Source organism: Bacillus rossius, chromosome 1 (assembly GCF_032445375.1).
Source record: "Bacillus rossius redtenbacheri isolate Brsri chromosome 1, Brsri_v3, whole genome shotgun sequence".
In the NCBI taxonomy this organism is placed as follows: domain Eukaryota; kingdom Metazoa; phylum Arthropoda; class Insecta; order Phasmatodea; family Bacillidae; genus Bacillus; species Bacillus rossius.
The window spans coordinates 126,173,263-126,193,237 of NC_086330.1; the positions used below are offsets into that span (position 1 = coordinate 126,173,263).

General features: G+C 39.8%; 3 protein-coding genes across 7 annotated transcripts in view; 1 reads left to right on the plus strand and 2 right to left on the minus strand.

Moving 5' to 3' along the window:
- Nucleotides 1-3,211: 3,211 nt before the first annotated feature.
- On the minus strand, nt 3,212-4,641 carry LOC134534878 (uncharacterized). Its single transcript, XM_063373583.1, has 4 exons — nt 4,530-4,641; nt 4,248-4,390; nt 3,785-4,165; nt 3,212-3,478 (listed from the first exon to the last, which is right to left on the minus strand). Exons 1-4 carry the CDS (start codon nt 4,639-4,641, stop codon nt 3,212-3,214), a joined length of 903 nt encoding a protein of 300 aa, XP_063229653.1.
- A 674-nt stretch (nt 4,642-5,315) lies between these two features.
- The window catches only part of LOC134544770 (calpain-5-like), a 40,552-nt gene continuing 25,892 nt past the window's right edge, over nt 5,316-19,975 (plus strand). Inside the window, exons 1-5 of one of the 5 annotated variants that reach the window (XM_063388514.1) lie at nt 5,316-5,504; nt 8,012-8,194; nt 8,739-8,870; nt 11,077-11,285; nt 14,056-14,242. In XM_063388514.1, the coding sequence (XP_063244584.1) occupies nt 8,027-8,194; nt 8,739-8,870; nt 11,077-11,285; nt 14,056-14,242 (696 nt within the window). In that variant the 5' untranslated portion in view covers nt 5,316-5,504; nt 8,012-8,026. Of the gene's footprint in view, nt 5,505-6,122; nt 6,473-7,976; nt 8,195-8,738; nt 8,871-11,076; nt 11,286-14,055; nt 14,243-19,975 lie in introns of those variants that run through there. The other 4 variants (XM_063388516.1, XM_063388512.1, XM_063388515.1 and 1 more) reach the window with 4 other exon arrangements.
- On the minus strand, nt 16,650-19,412 carry LOC134544820 (uncharacterized). The gene is made up of 2 exons (XM_063388518.1): nt 19,007-19,412; nt 16,650-17,763 (listed from the first exon to the last, which is right to left on the minus strand). Exons 1-2 carry the CDS (start codon nt 19,343-19,345, stop codon nt 17,257-17,259), a joined length of 846 nt encoding a protein of 281 aa, XP_063244588.1. The 5' UTR covers nt 19,346-19,412; the 3' UTR covers nt 16,650-17,256.

The window sequence follows — 19,975 nt, forward strand, 5'->3', positions numbered from 1 at the left end:
CATTATGCTGCCAGCCTGGGCATGTCAATCATTGGCTGGTCCAATGTTGCTTATTTGCACCGCAGGACGTGGTCAAGTACATGGTCAGAATCCCATTAATTAATTCTTAAAATTATACTTAAAAAATAGTATGTTTAATTCTAAATCTGGAGCTGCTAGAATACGAGTGTCGATCTGCGCTGAATTTTCTCGCCAGTCCGCAACCGCGGTGTTGGGGTCTGGCCTCGGCTGCGCGCAGGTGCGCTGTGATTGGCCGGAGCTACCAGACAATCACAGGCCACTATGGGGGTCGGTGTGCGCCAGGATGGATTTCGGGCGTTTGTATTTTTGTGCAACGTCTGTATCATAATTACCAAGTGAGGAAACATGTGGGTTTAAATTGTTTTCGCATTTATCATAGAAAGTTTGTGTTGTGCGAATGTAAAAGTCTTGCAGAGTTTCCGACTCGGTTTCCCTATGTAATGCTTCTACTGGACAAAACCTCGGGGCATCGGTAGAGATTCGAATACACCTGTTCTGTATTCGCTGTAGTTTGAGTAAGTGTGTAGGGGCAGCTGTTACCCCGACTGGGGCTGCATATGTGATTATTGGGCGAATTAGAGCTTTGTACAGCAGTAGGCCGGTTTTGACCTTGTTGCCGCATCGTCTGCTCATGACTGGATATAGTGCACTAATCCTAGCCTGCGCTTGTGCTCGCTTAGTGTAAATGTGGTGGCGCCAGAGTAGCTTCCTATCCATGTATACGCCTAGATATTTCACTACGTCCTTATGTGGTGTTAGTTCGTCAAACAAACGTATTTGCGGCCTATGTTGTGCTGGCGGGAGATTTTTGCGGGTAAACACAATAGTCTCTGACTTGGTTGTGTTTACTTTGATGCGCCAAGTCGTGCACCATCGTTCAAACTCAGTGAGCGCGACTTGTAGTCTGTTTGTAGCTAGCTGGAGGTTGTTGGACCTGCTATACAGCACTGTGTCATCTGCATAGCAGCCCAGCTTTACTAGTCGGTGTACGGGGCATGGCATGTCACTGACATATACATTAAATAACACAGGGCCTTAGATGCTTCCGTGTGGAACACCTGCTCTTATTTGTTTTAGGTCAGATAGAGCTGCTTCAGTAAATACTCTAAAGGTTCTGCCTGCTAAGTATGACGCGACTAGCTTGATATAGCAGTCCGGGAATCCTGTTTGGTAAAGTTTGTAGATTAGCCCCGCATGGAATACTCTTTTGAAGGCTTTTTCTACATCTATGAACGTAGCAACTACGTAGTCTTGTACGTTAAATGCGCTTGTGATTTCCTCAGTCAGGCGCACTAGCTGATGCACTGTCGAATGTGTACTGCGAAAGCCGAACTGTTCATTCGGCAGTATGTTATTCTCGTGAATGTGTACATTCAGTCTGTGTAGTATAATACTCTCCACGACTTTAGACACAGTGCTTAGCAGACTGATAGGTCTGTAATTCTGTGGCAGTGTTTTGTTTTTGCCTGGCTTGTGGAAGACTATAACTCTAGCCTCTTTCCACTGCGAGAGGAAAATATTTAACCTAAACATTGCATTTATGCATTCGGCTAGATATTCTAGTGTTTCGTTCGGGAGTTGTTTGAGAACAGCCTGAATGCCGTCATTCCCGGGAGCTTTTCGCGGCTTCATTTTCTTGATAGCGCGCTTTATTTCTTGCGCCTGTGTGAGCAGAGGCGCAGAGATTGTGGGTTGTCGCAATTTAACACGGATTTCGCGGTAAATTTGCGATGTGAATAGCCTGTCGCAAGGCTGCATGTTGGGCTGGAATGCTGTTTCCAGTGTGTCAGCGAAAGCTTGTGCTTTGTCACGTGGCTGGAAGACTATGTTATTGTTTGTTTGGAGGGGCGGGATTTTATCCGATTTGTTTAAAATTCGCTTTGTCATTGTCCAGGCGCTTCCGTCCTGGGTGTCGAGTCTTGCGATTTTAGTTTCCCACTGGCTGCTTCGCCAGAGTGAAATTTCATCGGAAATGACTGTTTGTAATTCATTTATTCGGCGTTTCGTCTGCTGTGTGCAACGCCGTGTGTATTCACGCCGCAGTCGATTTTTTTTGTGAAATCAAGCTGCGGATGTATTCTGGCAGCTCGTCGTGTGCTAACCTAACCTCCTTTTCCGGGATGCACTGGCTTATACCATCCTGGATTTTGTTTGTTAACTCTAGGATCGCGGAATTTAAATTATCGCCATTTTCAATGTTTATTTCGGTCGCATCTGGGAGATTTATTGTAAGGTAGTTTATAAATCCTTGCCAGTCCGCATTTCTGTAATCCCTGATTTTTTGTGGTGGGTTGGAATTTACGTTGGCGCCATCGAATATCAAATAAACTGGAAATTGATCCGATGACATGTCGTGTACAACCTCGAGTTCGAATCCCGTGTTGATACGTTTGTTCAGGGCGATATCTAAAATATCAGGCATGCTATTCAGTCTGCCGGTGTCATGTGTGGGCTCGGAGGGAGCATGTACATGGTAATTTCTATTAAGTTGGTGGGTGTAGAGTAGTCTGCCATTCACTGTAGTGCTCCTGCAGTTCCACTCTATGTGTTTTGCGTTGATGTCACCTACAGCGAGGAGGCTCGGGGCCGCCCCATACAGAGCGTCCAGATCAGCCTCGCTGAGGGACCTACCTGGTGGAGCATACATAGAGACTAGTTTAATCGGTTGTCTATTTGTGTTTAGATTGATTTCTACTGCCTCGAGGTGTTGGAAGTCGGGGAGCTGGCAAACAGAGTGTTGTACACTTGTGTGTACAGCAAGAGCCACTCCGCCGCCTCGTGCATCGCGGTCGCGCCTGTATATTACATAATTGAGTATAGTCAGCCTATCTGTCGGCTTTAGATGCGTTTCATTTATCGCAGCTATTTTAATTTTATATTTATCCAGATGGTTTATTAGTTCCGGTATTTTATTTTTAATGCCGCGTGCATTCCAGAATAGGAGGGAATGTAACTTAAGACTATTGGCCAGAGTTGTGTGACAGCTCGGGTCCAGATTAGTTATTGCCATTGAGCTTGGCAGCAAGGGTTTGGACGAAGCCCATTGTGGCTTGTATTTTGTCTGCCAGAGGGACAGATTGGTCGCACCAGATCACCATGAGCTGACACATGGGTATTATGGTCGCTGCAAGGCTTGAGTCGGTGGTGAAAGTGTTGGATTGCTCCAGGACTTTCATGAAGTCCGCGAGACCTAATTGCGGGGCTCGGGCGGGGCAGTTGGCTGCACTGGGGCCTCTTCAACCGCCATGGTCTCCACAGGCGCAGGAGCTGCCTGTGGCTGTGCGGGCACGGGCGTGTGCCTTGTCGGGGCTGCTGGGGCAGTCTTGGCTGCCAGCAGTTTGTCCTGGGCAGGCTGGTGGGGCCTGTCCTCCGTGGGCTGGGGGTATTTGCCCTTGCCATTCTTGTGGCCAGTGGCATTCTTTTTGAACATCCTGGTCTGGGGCTGTCTCTTCCCGCGCTGCCACAGGTTGTTTGCCAGCACTGGGTAGTCCAGCTCATTTTAGCCAGGCTCCCAGTGCTGCTGCTTCTGAAGGGGTGCGAACCTGTTGTTACTTGTCGTGGGCAGGTGCTGACCTAGTGTCGGGTGCGGGGGGTGCCTTGGTGGCCCCCATGGGTTCGGTCTCGGTGGGCCGAAGTGTTTAGGAGGCGCTGGTCGCTGCTGCTGCGGGGCCTGCGCTGCCGCTTGCCTGTTGGCCCGCATGTCGCGGCGAGATTGCTGCTCGCGCGCCTTGCGGACCTATGGGGAAAGGTGCCTGCGACTCGCCCTCTTGTACTCCTCGCAGCCCTTGTAGTTAGCGCAGTGCTGCAGCTTGCAGTGAGTGCACCGCTTGTGGTCTGCCACTCCCCCTTGTGGGCAGTCGGGAGCGCAGTGGGGGCTGCTGCACCACCTACAAACTGGGCTGGCATTGCAGCCCTTCCCTACGTGACCAAACCGCTGGCAGTTACTGCACTGGTTGGGGCCGGAGGGGCGCTTGTAGTCGTCAACTCGGATTAACATTCCTGCGAATTCGCGCAGCGCATAGATTTTCGCGCTGTCGCAGGACTGCGGCACCTCGATTACGAGCGCGTCGCACTTTTCGCGCTTGTGGCGGTTCTCTAAGAACCAGCAGTTCTGGACGGGTAGGTCGGCCGCGGCAAACTCCTGCTGAAGGAAGTCATGTGGAGTAAAACGGTGCACGCTGCGGAGCACCAATTTTTTTTGGAATTTCTCCACTCTGTAGGAGTACCGAGTGCTGAGCACCAATGGCCTGAAGGGCCTTAATCGCTCGGTGGTACTCCGCGATGTTAGCAGTGTTGACCTGCATCTCATCATGGCCGCGGTGTTGGCACGTGAATTTTTCGTCGAGCGCGCCCTTCAGTGCAGAGTACACTGAGGGGTATTGGTGTCCCTGATTTAGGAACACGAACAGGGGTTTCATTTGTGGAGCCTTGGTCGGGGCCGCGGGAGTCTGCAGTATTTGCGGTGGGGGGGGGGGGGGCGGATCCCGCCTCATCGTCACTGCTCGCACAGGACACCTCCATGTGCGAGCGCTTAGCCCTTTTTGAGGAGGCTAGTGTCCAGCCAGTTTCGTCCATGCCTGTTCCTGCGTGGTCCTCGCTGTCAGAGATGTCGTTCGTCATGGTCACCTCACACCTTGGTGCACCCACTGACCTTCCCCCGGGGCTAAGTTAGCCGGGTTCGGGCTAGGCTGTAGGAGAACTAATCTCCGGGTGTCGCCAGGCTTGTCACACTTACACAGAAATACCTCTGCTTAACCTTTACCGCCTGTGCGCATGTGGCACACAGGCACCTTTCAAAAATCGCTGGGTAGCACTAATAAATGCTATCCACAGCTTGGGCGGTGAGCGCTGGGCAGCACTAGGTGCTAGCCACAGCTGATGCGTAGATCTGGAAGTTCTCGTAGAGCAGGTCCGGGACACGTCCGTCCTCCACGTAGGCGCAGCTGGAACTCCCCCTATCCCTCCTCTCTGACTTGTTGTCTGTTTGGAGGGTGTTTTCCGCCATTGGGGAAATAGTACTGGTGGGACGTGGACTGGGTTTTACTGCCGCAGGAGGACGTTAAGATCAACTTTCATGGAATGGATGATCTCATCCGAACCTCTTCCAACATGTAACAGCATATAGTTAGCTATCGTAACACACTATATCACTTAGATAAATTTCTAGACAACTTCTTAATAGTTACTTAGTGTCGCTATCTCTTATGTCTTGCCTCTCACTAAAAAATGCTGTGTGTTTGCGTATTGTATTTTTAATGGCCATGAAAAGTGCACACTTAGTTGCACCCTTACATTTAATGTGTTGAAAGAAACACTTTAAAATTTTAATTCTATAAATAAACATGAAATCAAATGGTCTAGTTAAATAGAAACTTTGTTTAGCATTTCGTGTTTTGAAATAAACTCTGTAGTTGTGACATAAGCCTTCAATATCGTAAACACTCGTTTCCGTATATGAAAATTCGTTATTAAGGAAGCAGTTTGTAAGTGCATAGTTAGTAGGCCTAATATTTTAATGTTTTCTTAATAATTCCAATGCCCCGCCCTTTACTCGCTAGTGTATATGTATGTTAAGGTTAAAGTTAAGGTTTTTTTAATTTTATTTATTGTTTCTTAATATATATCTATGTGATTTATCTGCTGAATAGAATTTCTATTGAAATATCTTGCAGTTGGGCAAGTTGGTTTTTATTTGCATTAAACTCCTGTTAATTTCCTAAACTACACACCTCTTACGCTTTGTACAATGTCCTCTCAGACCTCATCAAGAAATAGCTCCTCCCTCTTTATGTTCGTCAGATCGTTTAAATTTTCCAACAACTATTTCTCTTCCCCTCTATAAAACCCAACATTTTATAGCCTTTTTTCTCGGCCCATTCCTTACTCTCTTATACCTGGCTGCTCTGAACACCCAAAATAGCATTTTCCCCTGTTACGGTAAATATGTAGAGTAGTGGTATATGCGAAAAAAAATGCTAAAAATCCGAAAATACTTTTATTATATGCTCTTTCATTTCCTCTTTTCAAAAAACCGGCGGAGATAAGAAATTCCAAATACTTTAGGAGATATCGAATTTTTTAATTTTCATAGTTCGGCGATATTTGTTAAAAAAGATTTAAAAATTCCGAAAATACTTTTATTTTATGCTCTTTAATTTCCTCTTTTCATTAAACCCGGCGGAGATAATAAATTCCAAATACTTTAGGAGATATCGAATTTTTTAATTTTCATCACAATACCTGCCATGCGGCCACCATTGTTTCTTGTTTACGAGTATGATTTTTTTTTTTTCGCAACGTAGGTGAACGACTACGTGATTTTCTACTAATGGCAAAGGAATTGTACTGGTACCCGCCTCTAACTTAGATGAGTTTTTAACGTTTCAAATTTTAATGTTTTATTTTTGTTATTTTGATTTGTTGCTTAAGTAATAAGTTAAAAAAAAATTACGTGAGTTCCTACTGTTCATCCTTTGTCCCGGTTTGTTTGGTCGGGTCAGTTACATTATAAATACTTTAAAATAAACAACCATTGAAATTCATATTATTTTTAATGTCGGCTTAGGTTGAAAGTATTAATAATGTAACTGACCTGACCTTATCTACCATTTTATTAATTACGCATTCTCAAACACACGGCAAAATAACAAAAATTGCTAAGGTCGAATGGTTGCACAGGTCTTGTATTGCAAAATTAAAAAATTCGATATCTCCTAAAGTGTTTGGAATTTCTTATCTCCGCCGGTTGTTTTGAAAAGAGGAAGTGAAAGAGCATATGTTAAAAGTATTTTCAGATTTTTAGCATTTTTTTTCGCAAATACCGTTACTCTACATATTTACCCAATGCTTGGTTGTAGCCCCAAGAAAAAGGTCAAGACTCAAATAAAACTCATCAAAAACATTATTTCTTAACCTTATATACTTTAAAGATAATTATTTGAAAGGTATTATAAGTGTGTACCGCTTCTTTTATAAGCTATATTCCATTAATCTTCATGATTAGACTCTTATAAAAAAAATATTAATTCCTTTGCATCTAAAATATTCATTACAATTTATTTCCTGTAAGGAAAATTTTTTTTTTTCGAGGAGCATTAGTTTTATATGTGCTTGCATTATGTTTTATTTATTTATTTTATTTTGTATTTATTTAATTGGTCACATGCCCACCAACAGCCGAGGGCTTAAGCGGTGGCCTCGACATAAACAGACAAGTACAAAAATGGTCGCTGCAAGTATATGGACACACTCCTCCATCGGTACCAAAAGCAATTATGGACAACCTGATGCCCAGCAGGTAGGCACATCTGCAGCTGGCCAAAACACGTAAGGTCAGTGAGCCCCATACTTGCAGCGGCCAAAATGGTGATATTTTACATCCAGTTTACCTGCGCGAGATAATCAGGTTGCATTTCTATAGAATAAAAGGGGAAATCTTTACAGCTTCTTATGTCTCTGAATCATTAACCTTCAGAAGGAAATGAAGAGAAACAAATTATTTGTAACTTGCTTACTATCTAAGATAGACTTACAAATAAAGATAAACTAAAATATGACATCATCAAACATTGTTTTAGTTTTGTATTAGTGTTTGTACTATAATACTATATAACCTGATAGATTTTGGTTCAGGCCAATTAAGGTTTGCTGTGTTGTGTAGTTAATAGGCATTATAAGTTACCTTTATGTTGTTTTTTTCTTGATAGTTAAGTGTAAATGTACTTATTTATTATTGACAAAGCTGATATAATTATTATCTGTTCTATTGGGTGATGCTTAGTAAACTGAAACCAAATAAAATTACAGCAGATAGAGCTCTATAAAGATAGTCCTTTACTTTAACTCAATTGTTTATTTTTCAGAAACTTGATCGTGCCCTAATGCTGAAACAAACAGTGCAGTTATATATGTAGGAGCACCCATATGTTTAATTCTTTAATTTTTTCTGTTTTCAGCTATACATTTGGAATATATATTTTTCCTTTTGCAGACGCCATTCTTTGAAATGGGTAGGAGAGGAATCAGATATTTCAAGGACCAGAGTTATGAGAAATTGCTCAAGCATCACAAGAAGCTGGGCTGCTTGTTCAACGACCCGTTATTTCCCCCCACCAACTCGAGCATCGGCAACATAAAAGATCTTCCCACGAATATTGTGTGGAAAAGGCCAAACGTAAGAGCAGTTAACAGCATTATCATTTGTGTGTTCCTAGCATTTGTTTTTTTTTTTTATGAAGTGTCTGAATAATAAGTCAAAAGTCTATATTCTGGCTCCAATCAAACCACTCACATTTAGATTATTCTATTGGAATCTTGTTTTCTATCAGGTTACGTATCACATTAGCACAATATTAAAACTATGTACATACAGCATATATCTATAAAGGTGCTTATTACTACTTGTCATATATCTTTGTGCTGTATGTAAACATTTTTCTTTCGTATTGGACTTACGATCATAATTCATTGTTGTATCACAAGTTTTTGTTATGTCCAATATCTTTCAACTTACTAAATTAAACCAGCAAGCATCATGTACCACAGGATCAATATATACAGAATCATGCCATCAGGATCAAGGGATGAACTTGGATACGTGATATGGAACTTTTACCCTCTTACTTTATAGCCAGGTGCAGCAGACAGTAGTGTACAGCATTTAAATAGTATGAGTCGCTCGTCTTAACTTGATAAGTGCCCATACTTTGTGTCCACAGGAGCTGGTTGAAGCACCATGCTTGTTTGGGAAGCACATGGTCTCCAGAACCATAGCCAAGGGACATCTGAGCAGTGCGTGGATGATATCTGCTTTCTCGATGCTTGCAGGAATGAAAGAAATATGTCACAAGGTACAGTATGCTTAGCTTATCTTATTGGTTATTATTATTAATTTCTTTTATTTATGAAGTTGCCGTAAGTTTTTGTGAGAAGGAATATTTTGATTGGAGAACTATTTCCTTTCTGCTTGTGTAAAAGTTTAAAACATCAAAATGTGCTTGATTTTTTTTTTATATTACTGTATTCTTAATGAGAATGACAATGTAGTTAACAGTATGACATGGCATTAGGGTTGCCATAACTTTTGAAAATGAAATAAGGAAGTCTTTAAAGAAATATTGAAATTTTTATGCCAATTGTAGTACCTTCTAGTACTTCTTTTATTATTGTAATATTTTTAGAAATAAATTACTTATTTCAACAATTTTTAGATATCCTTAATCTATAGCTTTAATTTAGCGGGAAAAAAAAAAATAAAGTAAATTAATTTTTGCCTCCAAGTTTTATAGTTTGACTATGATTTGCCTCCAAAACTGCATCTTAATAATTTTACTGATGAATAAATTTCTTTACAGGATTTTTTCTAATTGATAGAAATAATAGTTCATTTTACATTACAGTTCATGAATATGCAGTGTATTTATCTTTGTACTCTTCTTATCGCTGACGTTCTATAATTAATGCATAATGTGTACTGATATGTATATGTTTAAAATTGTTAAAAAAAAATTGATTTCCTAATGTGCAATAAAGTTACTACATCATAATAAATCAGTTTCGATAAGTATAATATACTTTATGGGATGGTTGCTCATAATATATAATAAATTTTTGCTTGAAATATTGGACATTTCATATAATGTCGTACTAGGGATGTAAGGGAACGAACAAATTAAAAGTCGGAGTGGGCGCCACCACGTGATGTGGGCACGTGGACCCGGCGGAGACTCCCTTCAGGGCGTGACGTGACCCGTATAGGGCTAGGCCCGGTTCCCTTAGCACGCGATATCGCTCCAGTGGGCTCTTAAGGCGTTCCACACGCCTCGAGGTTCAGGAGCAGGGACACGTGGTCACTTGACTAAAAATCACAAGTTCGACGTACTCCTTTTTTTTTCAGGAACGTTACAACACGTCTCCAATTGCGCTACACCTACATACACTCAATGAAACTTAATAACGCCAACGGCGGGAGAATCAGTTTACAGGCTGACCAGGTCACCTCGTGGCCTGGCCTCGTGAGTTTAGGATGCGGTTCGTGATTAAATGTTCGAATTGAACTTAAATATTTATTAAACGAGTCGGCCACCCTGAGTAGGCCTCGCAGATACAAAAAGGTTTTAAGAATTATAAAAAGTCCGGCGGATGTTAAAAGATCAGTTGATTAAGAAAAATATGCAGTTGTGCGGTGCTCACCAAGCATCCTACCCCGGGTGACGAACGGAAGCGACTGAAGAGGCCAGAGCAGCATGGTGGCCGGAAAGCGCTGGATTTACCGTTAGCCTCTCCTGTTATTTATTACCACTTATTTAACTAAAACAAATACACTAAAATTCTATAATAAAATTATAACAAGGTTTCCTTAATTATTTATGTTGAGTATTAATTATTTTAATTGGGATTATGGTTCAAACTGGTTGCGGGTAGTTCCATTGCCTGCCGCGTGGGGCGCTGCACCGTCCTTACCACTAGCACTGCAAACATACTCCTTAGGGAATATTATTTAAAGAAAAGACAGGTAGCAATTACGTAAACATTAAAATTGAATGATAAAATAAAAGGGGTCGTGGCACAGACTCTAATCTCGCCTCTTGTTAGCGCCTCACATGCACACACACACACACACACACACCTGCACACGGGGTGGGAGGTTTGAGAGGGTGGTGATGGGAGGAGAGGGGTGGCGACGGCGTGAGGCACATCGGGCTTAGGGAGGGCGTAGCCCCAGTCGACGTCAATAATATATGAACAGATATTAGGTGAACACGTGATAATTGTTGGAGGAATTCAATTTTTTGAGAAGCATGCTGAATATAAGTAGATTTAAGCTCGTTTACATTTGCTTCATTTTGACAAAGAGCCCACAGATTTCTTTTTGCAAGTCCAGAAGTGACTGTAAACCAGTAATAACTAGTAGCAGTGTGACCCATTTGTGTGCAACCCACTATGAAGGAAGGAAAGCCTCCAACCTTGGTGCATGTAGGGGACAGTTGTGTCTGGCTTGAGACAAAGAGATCAATCATGGAAAAATGGTGGCTGTGATGGTGAACGTGGTGACAGGTGATTCCAGACTACCGGACGCAAGAGTGGGACCCCGAGAAGCCGGCGGACCACCTGGGCATCTTCCACTTTCGGTTCTGGAGGTTTGGCTCGTGGGTGGATGTGGCTGTGGATGACCTGCTTCCCACTGTGGACGGCCAGTTGCTGTTCACGCAGTCCTGCCACGAGCACGAGTTCTGGACCTCGCTCGTCGAAAAGGCTTACGCCAAGTGGGTATTCCTCCGCTGCCCGTCTCACACACAGATTGCAGTACAGAGTAAATGGCGACTGATGTTGCCAGATTGATACTACCCATCTTATTAACATTTTAAATCCTCAGTTTTTTTACAATCTTTAATCATAATATGTTAAAAAAGAAATATTTACTATTGTTTTTTAAGACCGTTAATTAATGTATTTTGACATTATTATTATAGTTTCAGTCATTCTGACAAAGAAAGATAATTAATTTGCAATAACTAATTAGTATTTTAGGGGGAATCCATTATGTGAGGTGTTTAGGGGGGGAGTGGTTTGAACCGAATCTCACCCAGTCTCACGTGGTGGAGAAAGGGTGTCTCTGTAAATATCACATAAGTTTTTTTTTCTGCAAGAAACAGTGTAAAATAGTGAGAAAACTGCATTAAATTAAGTAAAATTTGTTTCTCCACTAAAATATGGTTAAATCCTACACAATAATATTTATCGTGGTTATGCGAACGACACAAAGTCATTTTTGAGGCCACACATAAGTCAGTGTGGACTGAATTAGAAGGAATATTCTTTTATGAATTTTAGTAGTTCCTATTTAAGTATTTTATTGTGTGATTTTCTCACTGTGATTCTAGACTACGTTCTGTCTTAATAACTGGTCTTAACTAGTCTTAAATAAAAATAACTAAGCAAATTATGTTTTTTTTATTAAGTTAAATGCAATTAAGCACAGATTAACGTATTTACACTAAAAATAACGCGTTTTGAAAAATCTTACTTGTGGTTGGTTTGATTTGGGGGGGGGGGGGCAAACGTGGTCGAGCCAAATCTCATGACATCTCACCAAGGCGGTAGGGGTCAGTCACTATAAGTAACAAGGCACTCCATAAAATTATGTGCTATGCTCAAAAGAGCAAAAAGTTTTAAGTATTAAATGATATTAAAAAATTGCTGGCAAAAAATCATTGAAACCAAGATGGCATGTTTCAAATACGACTCCTTGAAAATGAAAAATGAATTTTATCAGATGATGGACAACAACTGTGAAATATTTCTCCAGAATTCTAATGCCAAATTTCACTATACAAAATACACTGTTTCAGATACATATAAAATTTTTTTAATAACATTACAAAGTTGTGTTTAAACTAAAACAAGGACAGTGCTAATTGTAGAAATTATGCATTGTAAAGAGATTGTAAGCCCCCATTTAAATGTACACCGCAATCTAAGGATGAGACACAGTATAGAAGACTACTCTGTCATATACCAACTCCCCGGGTTCGAATCCCAGTCCATTAATCCTGATTTATGTTTTCCATAGGTTATTGAGATAACTCCAGGCAAATGCTATGATGGTTGGTTCCTTCCTTAACCAACTTCACTGCATTTTGTTCATTTTGTGTCTGTTTCTGATGATGTTGCTGAAGACAAGACATAAAGCTAGTGGACATCAAAATTATTGTAAAATATTAAAACATTGTGCTGTGGGTCATTGAGGCAGCATGGTTATGTTGCAAGACAAGGGTGGCTGATTCGATTTCAATCCCTTGCATAAGTCATATTCATACTTATGTTGTGAGCAGCACGACCCGGAGCTACAGGATCCTGCATGTGTAACCTAGTGACACGAGACTGTGTGTGTGGACAGGTGCGTGGTAAGGGGCAGACCTAGCTCCTGTGAGGAGTGTGGACTGTGGATTTCACAGATACTTAGTGATTTTAAACACACATTAAGTGTGGTGATTTAATTGGTAATGTAAATATTGCTAGCTAATAAAATTCTATAAATGTAATTGAGCTATCCTTACGAACCCATTTTCCTTACTCGTAACAGGTTCATATATATATATAGTGAAATTTATAGAAACACACAGAGAGAGAATGAAATGCTTTGCATCTGTGTACCTACTTCAAACAAATTACAAAGAAATTGTAAGAGGCATAGCATTCCATGCTGGGCATTAGCTTGTTGACAATAAAATTATTGTTCATCTCCAACTTCAAAAACGTGCACAAGCCTTGGGAAGCACTTAAGACCATAAGATGTTTATATGTTTTTAACTTATTTTATTATTAAGTACCTGCAGCTGAGTTTGTCAGTCAAATTCAGACTCACCCTATATATTTATTTATGTGTGGTTATAAAAAAAATAGTTGTAAGAAAACTTTATTCAAAGGTCCTCCGAAAATCCTGAAATTGGCTATAGACACTTATGTATGATGATATCAGTTCAAACTGCCACATACATGGTCACTTGCCTCCCACCCAAGTGTCCTGGGTTCGAGTAAATGGAAAGAAAACCAGGATTTTTCACAAGTAGATAACACAGCAGATGTTTCGGTATGTCAGTGGGTTTTCTCGGAATGCTCCCCTTTGGCCCACCAATGCACTCGTACACTGCTCCATCTTGATCTTTCATCCCTCATCGGTCCCTAATGACCTTGATGTTTATGAAATGTTATAAACTGTAATTAGTTTATTCATAAATATTATTAACTAACTCAAAAAAAAAATAATTTACACAGAAAACGATGAACGAGGCACTTTGAATTTCTTGCGTTAGTATGATATGCTGCATTATAAAATTAAAAACCTGTAAGAAATTACTGAATGTAAATTTTAATTATCTCTGAAGGAAATGTTCATTGATAAATCTTGAAAATTTATTACTGAAAGTTTTAGATGTTGTGATGTTTCTGCAGTATTTGTGATGGAAGGTGAGACAGTATTATCTGTGTGTGCTACAGCCTGCTTGTACAAGATGATGGCCTGGTATTGTGCAGGTTGCTGGGATCGTATGAAGCCCTTCTGGGAGGTCACCTTTGTGATGCGTTGGTGGATTTCACTGGTGGCGTGACTCAGACAATCGACCTGGCAGTCGGAGCACTTCAAGACATAGAGGAGAAACGGAATGACCTGTTTGAAATGATGCAGAATGAAATGAACTCTGTCTTGTGTGCCACCATTGCTGTAAGTATTTATTCCTCCATACTTTTTTTTTATAAATAATTACAAAATATTTAGTTAACCAAGAATTTAAAGTACGTTGTTCAACACTTATTAAAGGCCCTATCCTATGTGAGCACACGTTTTTGCGCAAAGCTTCAGAAGAACCCACACTATTTAAAGGCTGTATTAGCTATCCAAGTGGTGTGTGTTTAAAGAAAGCATTTAAGAATATGTTGAGGCTGGAATAGTAGTTTAGTATCTGGATTTCATTTTCAAACTTTTTTTTTTAGACAGTGAAAATAGCCAAAATGAATGTCTTTATAATAATTTTTATGTATGCACTCCCAGTAGACACTTGAAAGTACCATTTTGTATGTGTATTTCACCGTTTATCTACATTAGGGTTACCATTCTAAGTTTCATAGTTGCCCTATGCTTAATGAGAAGTCAGCATGCTAGTTCAGAGCCTTGTGTTGGAGGCAATACTGCACTAGATGTATCAGAGAGCATCACATGTATCATTCAATCTCACTACCACAAATACTCCCCTGGCTAGATGGTTCCCTTAAAATAAAATAATTTTGTTGGTTGCAGGCATGTGACTGTCACAAACATGGTCTGTAAAAATATCTCCAGCAGATAATTTTATTTCCATTCTAGGTGTACTAGGAATATCTGTAGACTAGTCTTCGTATAATACCTCTCAAAATTGTTACATGTGCATTATGTTAAGTTAACGCATGTTAGCAAAATGTGGGACCAACTTCAATTCTTGTGGTTTTCTTATTATTGACTATTTTTAACATTTTGTATTTTGTTTGGTAATTAGCAAAAACCGTTTGTTTAATACATAATGTGTCAAGGATGTCACACATGCCAATTTGATTGAAATTAAAATGTTTGTGTTTTAAGAGTTTTTCAAATAGTTCTGCTAGTGATAAAAAAAATCCCAAAAAACTTTTACGTATATGCAACATATATAAAAGTTTAATTTTTATGTATTGTACATCCGCTCCTCAAGTAAGTCTCTAATTTGTTCCAGGAAAACTGAGCTCTGATCAAAACAGTGCTAATCAAATACATTTTTTCCCATAAGTGTGTATTTTAATCAAAATAATTTGTTTTCCAATCAGGTACTGTGATTGCTGACAAAAATTTTAATCAGAATGCTACTCATTAAAATCAATTTATAGTACTAATATATATCTAAATATCTTTGAAGTACTTTAAAATTGTTGAGTAACATTTTGAGATCAAACAACCAAAGATTAAATTCAAAACATTTAGGGACCACATTGTTTATTCAATATGTCTTGCGAATAACATTCCTAAGAGGCCCTTAACAACATTTCTGAGTTACAAAATAATTATGTTATTTATTGAGATGCATTGCAAGTCTAATAAGATTTTAGAAATTCATATAATTTTTTTTACGTAATTCCTGACTCTGTTGTTTACTGAACGTGTGTCTGCGATGATATGCCACGCGCACCCTAGTAGACTTGAGGTGAAGTAGCCCTGTAAGCTTCTGGCTTTTCTCTCTAGAGTTGCTGCTGACATATGGGTTGGCGTAATATAAACGTTGGCTGAACAGTCGGGGCGTCATCTGAGATAAATACGCAATTAAGGAAGTGAATAGCTATAAATGAAAGATAAAAATATTGTTTGTTGATGTGTCACATTATTAATTTGTTGCATTGTATTTAATGCTACACAAGTGTTGTTGCCATTGTGCACGCAAGGGAAAAAAATTCACGTAAAAGAAAAAAGCACTACTTCGAATCTATAACCGTGCTTCTTCAAATCAGGCCATAATTTGTTGGCATCGTTACTTCAGAACCGACAATTCGAAGTGTTTTTTGAGGGGCGGGTGTATAGTCTTTTGTGGAGTATATATAAATTATTGTGGAAAGGTTTATTGGGTTCCAGCAGGCCAACTGTGTGTGAAATGACAGTTTGTGTAGCACTTACCGTAGAGTAAAGACAGATTCACTATGTACTTTCTACACTTTTGGAATATAATTGTGCCTGATGGATTTCGCTGTGTTATTAGAAGGTATGTCTTCATTTCTACTTTACCTTGTTAGAAAGTTACATGAGCTGGCCACTGAGGCATTTTTGATTCAATGTTTAGTATAAATTTAAAATAAACACTTGGAATGGGACAATTTTCCTTAATGAAACCAGGGTAAAGTTTGGTTCCCATTCAGGGTATGTAGTGTCATATTGGTTTAACATTTCACTTACATTTATTTTATGTTTTACTCGCAGCCAACAAGTTTGCCAGGAAAAAAAAGTCATAAATAATTTTTTTATAAATTTCTTTATGTATATTAGAATTTTACAAGGTAAAAAACTCTGTACCTAGTTTAACTTTTATTAAATTAAATGCACTTATTCATATTGAAAATACTACTTTTAAGTCTGTTCATTTAATAATGCTATGCTGGTTAATAATATATAATTAAAGTCTTCAGTTTCTTACAGTTAGGAGGTTTTTTTTTTCTCTTTTTCTTTTTTCCAAAAGGACTAGATTTTTTTGTGAGTTCTAAATAAAGCAGTATTGCTTGTTCAAATACATGATGATTTTTCAGAAAGTATGTTCATACAGAAAGAATTTAATTTTTTAAAATCTTACCAAATATAGTGTAAATTATTATTGAAAAATCATACATGATAACTAATAACCATCCAATCCGTGTTAAAAATTATTAAAGTTTTAAATTTGTGCTATACACACACACAGCATTCTTTTTTTTCATTCTTTCTTTTTTTAATTACTCAGAGTTCTTGATGAAAGAGCACTTTTTGATTGTCATTTTCTCACTTCCATAACAATGGTCATGTAGCCCTAAGATTTTATTTTTTATAATCCCATGGTTTTCAAATGCTGTAGTTATATTAACACATTAAATTGCAGTATCTGCAAGATCTCATGCAAACAATTATGAACATAAACACACCTTATTTGTCTCATGGATAATCTAGCGAAATTTCCATTCATGAGATTTTACACTCCAAATAAATGTTACCCATTATTTCATAGTACTTATTTGGCGACTGAGTGTGTTTGGGTCGTAAAGCTTAGACTTTGGCTTGAATATGTTGAAGTACACAAATGCGGACAGTATGCTGAGAGCCAAGCTGACGAATATGAAGATGAACACGTAGTTGTACCAGAATCCCTCCCACTCATCAAACATGTACCACGTGATGCCCATGGCCAGGTTCTCAGCTCCGACGAGTATGAAGTAGAAGGAGTAAAAAACGGGGGTCTTGGTGAACTTGGTCCAATGCTCGATGAGGGCGAACACGTACACGTATGCGAGGCACATCTGCCGGGTGACGGTAGTGATGTCCGGGCAGCGCGTCTTGCGCAGCAAGTAGCCCAGCATGGTGGCATAGTGCGCAATCACCACACCCAGGCACGGCAGAGGGTGAAAGTGTGCGAAGGATGCTATAGACAGCATCCGGCACAGCAGGTGGAAGAACCACGACACTGTGGATATCAGCTTCCCCAGGGGCTCGTCTTCATCCATCACCTTCTCACACACACACACACACCACACACAAACAAATACATAAGAGACAGTCTCATATGACGAATTTGTTATGTAATTTTCTTGTCATTTCTATTATTTGAGGGCTTTTCCTGTAAATTCATTACAATTTGTAGGAATACATATTTTCTCACCAGATATTTACTAAAATTTATTTTCGAGTTGAACAATTTCATGCAAATGTTGATAATTATAATCAATGGCCTGACTTATTTCCACTATTAGATAATATTTATAAAAGTGTGTTGAGAAAATATATGATGAAAAATAAAATGTGCTAGAGGTTAAAAATAAAATTTCATGGAAAGCCCTGAAATATTGGTAATGAGAATAACGAATTAACCAGTTCGGCATGTGAAACCAAGCCTTAGAGACTTATACGTTAAGAAACCACCGTTGGGAAAAAATCACTGCCCATGAACTGGGAAAGATGAATGTATTCACACTCTAGTATGTACCAAATTTATTTGGCAACATAATCAAGAAAAAAGTTCCTTTGTTCCTAGGCATAATGTCTTAAAAAATTATATGTTTAAAAAGGTCTGCTAAAATTAGTCTGTTTTTTTTTTCTATATGTATATTCAAAAACTGTTAAGTATGAATGCAAAATTTCAATATTTCCCGCAATGTAACAGTGCCATTGCTCAATGCATGCATACAGGTCACAAGGCTCATGATAATGCTATTAAGACTTTACTGAAAGTATCCTGATAGTGGATTTCAAGATGATCTATCGAAAATGTTCAATTAGGTATGAACCCAGATACTGGTGCATACTACCGCAAGTATTGAAACCATCATTGCCCAGTATATATACTTACAATCCTTGGCGGTGGACTAATAAAAGTGTGTCCATGTCACAACAGCTTGTTAAAAGGTTTAGTTTCGATTGGTGAGTCATTTAAATGAGTTTATTTTAGATTAATGCAAATTAAAATAATAGTCATAAAAAATCAGTACATTTCCACAGTGTCATGTGATAAGCACTTGGGTACAATTCTTTAGGCCAGCATCAGCACTGGTTCTAATATGTTGTGGGAGAATTGCAAAAAATGGAAAGCAAATCTTTACAAACAGAGCTTTCAAGTACAAACTATTGGCTTTTGGCAGTTTGCTTTTAGAAGTGATGGAATGATCTGAAAGGAGGTTTCAAGCAGGGCTTCCTGAAGTGTTCTTCTTAAATTCAAACAAGTATGTATATTTTATTTGTAAATGAGATTCCAACCTTCACTAATTTCTTGCGAGATGGCAGGGGCATGGTCCGGTAACTTGACCGAGATATGGGCACCGGGGCAGACATGGGTCTTGGCGGTGCGGGTACATCTGGGACAGAAGGTCGGGAGCTGCTGGCGTGACTGTCGGAGTGACGAGTGGCAGGGACTGCCGGCTGTATCAGGGGCTGCTCGATGGCTTCCACCAGAGGAGTCGTCTTTTTCCACGGCTCGGTGCGCCCCGCGGGCTTCTGGCTCTCGAACCTTTGGAAGGAGGCGATGTTGGTGGCCATGATGACGAGCGATGTGATCACCAGTTGTACTTGAGCCCAGCCTGTTAGGGGAAAATACATTTGATATGCCAGTTTTTTCCTACTTTAAAACCAGAAACAGTTGATATCCCAACCATTTTTGCATAAATCATTTTTTTATAACTATGTTCTTAATGCATTGCTCATGTTCCTTTATTAATTTGTTCCTTAATAATTATAATACTCATTGCCTATTACATATTAATTCTTCTGCAATTGAATGAAGTAGGTTGGAAAAGTCGTGGAGAACTCTCGAGCAGTTAACAACCACTGAAATAGGCCGGAATGGTTCCTTGATTACAGGCCGATACCCCTGGTTTAATTAAATTGAGTGTTAACCTTTTCCGATGACCTGACTGTCAAGACGCAAGTAAAAAAAAACCAACTGAACCACAGTTGAAACTCGTCACAAATTCACCGGCTAGTGTGCAGAAAACATGGTCCTGAGCAATCAGAGGTTCTAGAAACCCATCCCGGTTGTTGTGGTGAACGCTGGTCTGCAGTGGACGTACTGATCTGAATGCCGAAGGTGTAGGCATGCAGCATGCCGTAGATCTGCAGCAGTGACTGAGGGGCGCACTGCAGGAAGGCCTCCATGTACAGGAACAGCTCGGTGCGACTGGGCGTCGCCAGCATCGCCAGCGCCTCCTCCCTGAGTGCAGACTCCTGTCG

Coding starts and splice junctions, on each gene's coding strand:
- LOC134534878 (XM_063373583.1), bottom strand. CDS start 4,641: ATGACGAACGACATCTCTGACAGCGAGGACCACGCAGGAACAGGCATG. Junction 4,391..4,529: donor CTCGCACATGGAGGTGTCCT/GTGCGAGCAGTG, acceptor AATACCCCTCAG/TGTACTCTGCACTGAAGGGC. Junction 3,479..3,784: donor GCTGCGAGGAGTACAAGAGG/GCGAGTCGCAGG, acceptor AACCTGTGGCAG/CGCGGGAAGAGACAGCCCCA.
- LOC134544820 (XM_063388518.1), bottom strand. CDS start 19,345: ATGTATTTTCCCCTAACAGGCTGGGCTCAAGTACAACTGGTGATCACA. Junction 17,764..19,006: donor CTCGCAAGAAATTAGTGAAG/GTTGGAATCTCA, acceptor GTGTGTGAGAAG/GTGATGGATGAAGACGAGCC.